General features: G+C 34.9%; 1 protein-coding gene across 1 annotated transcript in view; it reads right to left on the reverse strand.

The window, feature by feature from the left end:
• Nucleotides 1–4,107, reverse strand: part of SLC25A21 (solute carrier family 25 member 21) — a 129,838-nt gene extending 125,731 nt beyond the window's left edge. The window contains exon 1 of the mRNA XM_044659950.1: nucleotides 3,914–4,107. Coding sequence (XP_044515885.1) covers nucleotides 3,914–4,107 — 194 coding nt within the window. The remainder of the gene's footprint in view (nucleotides 1–3,913) is intronic.
• Nucleotides 4,108–5,453: the final 1,346 nt, after the last annotated feature.

Below are 5,453 nucleotides of genomic sequence, written 5' to 3' on the forward strand. Positions count from 1 at the left end.
TATATATATATATATATATATATATATATTACTTAGATCCTGCTATGTTCTAGGGTCTAGAACACTGGGATGTGTAAGTCCTCCCCACTAAATTGTTTGTATCTCTTTCTGTCAGGCTTATAAGGAGATAGAGAAGGCATCCATTATCCATGTTGGTCTGGTTTAAGGAGCTCAGAACCAATAGACTTGTTTTGGCATAATTATCTGGAAAATTATTGAATTTGTTTTTTCTAAATAATTTAAAAACAAATCATTATATATTTCAATGTTAGTTTGTATTCCATTAGCATTTCCTTAATTGCTATTTTATTTTTCAAACTTAGAGCAAGAATGTTAGAGTGAAAAGTCTTGAATCCTGACCTTACCTGAAACTCCACAAGTTGAACTTGATTCTTTGAATAAAGGAATTGTTTTTTATTATAATGCAAATAATTCAAGGATTTACAACATATTGATCTATTTACTGTTGTTTAAACTTAAGCATAAATTAATTTGTTAAATATTTCCCAAGCATGATAGCAATAAAAGATCAGTTATTATCACAGGAAGAATACTATGATCATAAGGGAATTAAATCCCTTTAAATGGGGATAGAGTTGAAAAAGGGAGATGAGAGAATATTGAACAAACATTAATATGGCAGTTTGGTATAAATATGAAATGTCTTCTGTCACTGGTCTTTAGAAAGTTATTAAGAACTTTTAAAGGTAAAGTACTGCCTGCCCCCTTTTGTTTGAGAATGTACCAGTTGCTAAAAAAGGAACATTTGTATAATAGAATCTACTTATAAAGAGAAGAGGCACAGTCTCACAGAAAAAAATTTATGAAGAAAGAAAAACTGTTATAAGAGCTAGATGGAGAGCAGCACCTCAGATAAATTGAAGGCAAAGCAAACACTGGGCTCATGATGGCTTCAGGGAAATATGTCATATCAAATGGTAATATCAGCTTATTTGTATGTTAATATTTATAGATTTTAAAAGGTTATAATTCTCAAAAGTTCAAATCAAATAATTATTTGGTAATTCTGAGAAGATTTATGTGAAGATTGCTTATTAATTGCCATTTCAAAAGAGGCTGGAAGAGAGTTTAAGCTTGCTGTTCTGTAGAGGCATCTATATATACCAAGAAGGGAAATCCTTATCTGTAGACATGAGCTACATATTAGAAAAGATAGGCTTTGCATCTGTTTTGCCACGAGAAAAGGTTTAGAATCAATTACTATTTGTAGAACTGAGGATCTGAGGGACTGTGGCCATACATATAATAAATACGAGTTTTAAAAATTTCCTTTAAAATTGTCCAGAAAGAGAAAAAGAAAATAATCACTGGGAAGATACTTCTAGTTTATTCCATCCACCCTTGAGTTTGTGTGCAAGGAAAGATGAGATTTTTTCCTTTCTTTAAGAAAACAATGAGTGATAAATGAGTTTTACACCACCACCACCCTACCCATTTGATGAGATCCAATGGCTTTCTATTACTTCCAGGATAAAATATAGTCTCTTCTAGCTGGTATTTAATGCTTTTTAGTTAAATGGTTCCTTCCTACCTTTCCAGTCTTTCTACTTCTTGTACTTTTCTATATACTTGGCAGATAGTCTAAATATACTGGCCTACTTGATGTTCCTTGGACAAGACAATCCATTTGTTGTATCCTTAGCTTTGTTCTGGCTGGCCCCAATTCCTGGAATGTTTTGCCCCCTCACCAAGTCTCTTAGTTTTCCTGGCTTCCTTTGAGACTCACCTTTGGCAGAAGGCCTTTCTTAATCCTCCTAGCTGCTAGTAGTTCCTTCTCCTCTGATATTATTTTCCATCTGCTCTGCACTATATTATGTGTAACTATTTGTTTATATGTTGCCTCTCTCATTACAACATGAGGTTTGAGGTTTTCTGTCTTCCTTTGTATCTTCAAGACATATCTATGGTAAGTATATCATTAATGTTCATTGTTAATGGTCTTAAAAGCAAAACTACATTGAAGGTAGGAGAAATGAGTTCACCAGGCTTGTGCAAACAGGGCTCAGACTGAGGGATGAATGAGAGCTTGCTAGCCAATGCCATCTGATGGTTATGTAATATGCACACCCTGACTCATTCCAGCAGTCAGGCTGCTCAGTCTACTCCTGGGGGTTCTATGGTATCCTGAGAGATTGGGAGATTCCCTTTTCTCTACCATCATCAGCTGGAGACGCTGCAAGGTTGTCTTTTCTGCTATGCCCCATTGTTAGGTGTTTGTAACTAGCTTCTTAATTCTACTCAATCATTTAGCATTGATTAAATTTTTTCAGGTCATATATACTTCAAAGATATAGCAAGAATAAAATAAAAACATTTTCCACAGTACTTTGGGCCATAATACACTCTATAACATTGGTCTTTGGGAGGAAAGTAGGTTCAATTTACCTCAGTTCCCACACAGCATTGGTCCAACAAAATTCATATATAGATGTGACATGCCTGCCAGATGAGATTGAGTCTGTCACCCCCTGACTGTGGCCTCACATGTAATTTCCAAGAGCCACTTTTTGGGGCAGTAATTCTGTGCTGGTTGCAAAATCTGTTCTAGACTCTCGGATTTCTTTTATTTCTTTCTTTTTTTTTTTTAACAGATAGAAGCATACCATTTTTTCTTTTATCTCCTTCATGAGTTTTTTCTATATCATATTAGCTGTTGTCTTAGGAAGGGGAGGAGAGGGAAGAAGGAAGAGAATATGGATCATAAAATTAGACTCTCAGATTTCTTTGGTTCACTCACCCAGTGTTTACAAACTCCCAGAAATAGGACTCTCCCTTCACCTATACTGGAAAAAAATAATCATAAAGGCCAATGATAGAGGCCAGCTTCTGAAGATCATATGACCTCTGAGGGAGAAGTTCCTAAGACCTCTCCTTTTTCAGCATGGGCTCTCACCAGATGGCATGAGTGAAGGTATCACCAAGATCCCCAGAAGCAAATAAAGCATAAAAAGATGGCAGAAGCCAACTAAGGCCTTTTAAATGCCTCCATTTAAGGTCAATCAAAGAACCTCCTCTTTTCTATATGGTTTGTCAATTGGAACCCAGTGTAGAATGTCTACATATGCTCTTCCAAGGCACTTTTCTTACTTATTGTCATGATTCTCTCTTTAAAGTAAGCTCCTTACATTTTCTAGAAAGAAGGCTATTATCCCAAGACAATCTTTACATGTTCTTCCATTATGGTTCTATCTATTTTATGATTCACAAGATACTTTTGTTATAATAACCTTGTGAGAAAAATAGGGAATTGTTATAGTTCTCATTTCACAACTCTTGAAACTTGAGCTTAGAGGTTTTAAAATAATTGTCTATTATAACACTTGCCTCAGAAAGTGGTGAGTAGAAATTCAAGCCCAGTTTTTCTGACTTTACATTGGACTCTATCATACCAGTGGTTGTACATGTATTACCAAAGCACTGAAAAAAGTAGTTCTGAGAAACACAAGAGGAAACCAAAATTTTGCTAAGAGTTTTTAGAATTTGCCTCTCTCAAAAGCCTAAGATTTTTAAAAATTTCCAGAGGCAGCATATTATAATGCTAGAACAATGGTCCTAAAGTCAGAAGATGCCTGGACTCTAATCCTGCCTCTGCCACTTACTAGCCATGTAGCCATGAGCAAGTCTCAACTTTTCCAATTCTTAGCTTCCTCATTTGGAAAATGATGACAATAACAATAGTATTTACAAGGATCAAATTAGGTAATTAACATAAAGGGCTTCATAAATTTTAAAGTCCGCATAAATGTCAGTTTAGTAGCTATAAATCTATGAGTAAGCTTGATGCCATATGTTATCTTCCTTGTACTACAGACAGAAAATAGAGACCAGTACCAAAGTTGACCAATGCCCTGCTGTCAGGATCTTTGTCATTATTAAGCATCGGAATCCTCACCATGTGCTACGGCCTGAGTTCACATTTGTTCTCAATTGTATAACGAAAGCCAAAACCTTATAGTATTTATGTAAGCATATAAAATTAAGATCAAAAAGTTCATTGAATCCCTTCTCAAAGACACAGCTTATATACAGCACACTTGCATACAGATTTGTGCCAAAGCCTACAAAATAAGTGATTTTACTCTTCATTTCCGTCTGTGTGTGTATGTGTGTGAAACAAATTAACATGTTGGTGGCTCCAAGGTCTTGTCACAGTTGACGAAAAGATGTTGATTGTATGAATGCACAAAAATATGGAATTTCCTGTGATTAACAGTATATCCTCAGTCTCAGTGGTTTATTTACAATGTCATATCTTCAAAGAAACTTTAATGTTGTCACTCATTAACTGATTCATAGGTTCCCAAGATTAAAAGCAAAAAACTTAAGGACACTAAGTTCTTCAATCTGTTCATTCAGATCAAGGGTCCACTTATCTGTGGCCATTTTTCCACAGATATCATGCACCTTCTTTTGTCTCTTGAAAAGGCTGGAATTATGATGCCTAAAAACTTAATTATATAAAATTTTGCCTCTAAGTGTTAAACCCTAGCACAATTTCCATTTTTAGAAGGAGAAATACAAAATGCTCCAAAGGAATAGAATGATAAAAATGTCTTTTCTAGTCCCTGGGAACCATTTGTTCATTGTTTTTGTTTTGTTGTTCTTACTGCTTCACCAATGTCTGTTGAAATACCATTGGTAGAGTAGCTTAATTTATTATAGTAGTTCCAATGAGTTAATAGGTAGGGGGATATAAATGTTAGCTTTTTTTTCAAGTGACAGCTAGGTGGTACAGTGGACAGAGAACTGAACTTGAGTTTAAATCCTGTCCCAGACACTGTGTGACCCTGAAAAAGTCATTTACCAAGTCTGCCTAAGTTTCTTCATTTGTAAAATGGATAAAAATTATCTACCAAGGTTGCTGTGGAGATCAAATGAGATAATATTTTTAAAGCTCTTTACAAGTCTTATTCAAGTGCTATATAAATGCTAGTAGTATTAGCAGTGGTATTATTATTATTATTATTATTAGTAGTAGTAGTAGTAGTAGTAGTAGTAGTAGTAGTAGTAGTAGTAGTAGTAGTACCACCAGCAGCAGCAGCAGCAGCAGCAGGAGCAGCAGCAAAAGATTGTCCATGATGTTAGACTATTAGATTCAGAGAAGGGCAACTAAATCCTGCTCTTTTTTATTCTTTTCATGCTTGCCTCTAAAAATATTAAATACAGTTTTCTTTTTAGGGGGTTGAAACCTATTGCATAATGAGGTACTAGACAAAAAAAAATGACCCAATAATTAATGTATGGGATCTTCAAATCATAGATTTATAACTGAAATTGAAATGAAACTTAAAATTCATCTAGTTCAATCTTTCATTTTGCTATGTAATAAAGGCCCAGAAGGATTACTTGCTATGGTTCTACAATTTATGTGAGAGTTTATAAATGATAGGGCCAGGATTTGAACCTCCATCCTCCAACTCAAAATGTAGCAT

Source organism: Gracilinanus agilis, chromosome 2 (genome assembly GCF_016433145.1).
Source record: "Gracilinanus agilis isolate LMUSP501 chromosome 2, AgileGrace, whole genome shotgun sequence".
NCBI classification, from domain to species: Eukaryota; Metazoa; Chordata; class Mammalia; order Didelphimorphia; family Didelphidae; genus Gracilinanus; species Gracilinanus agilis.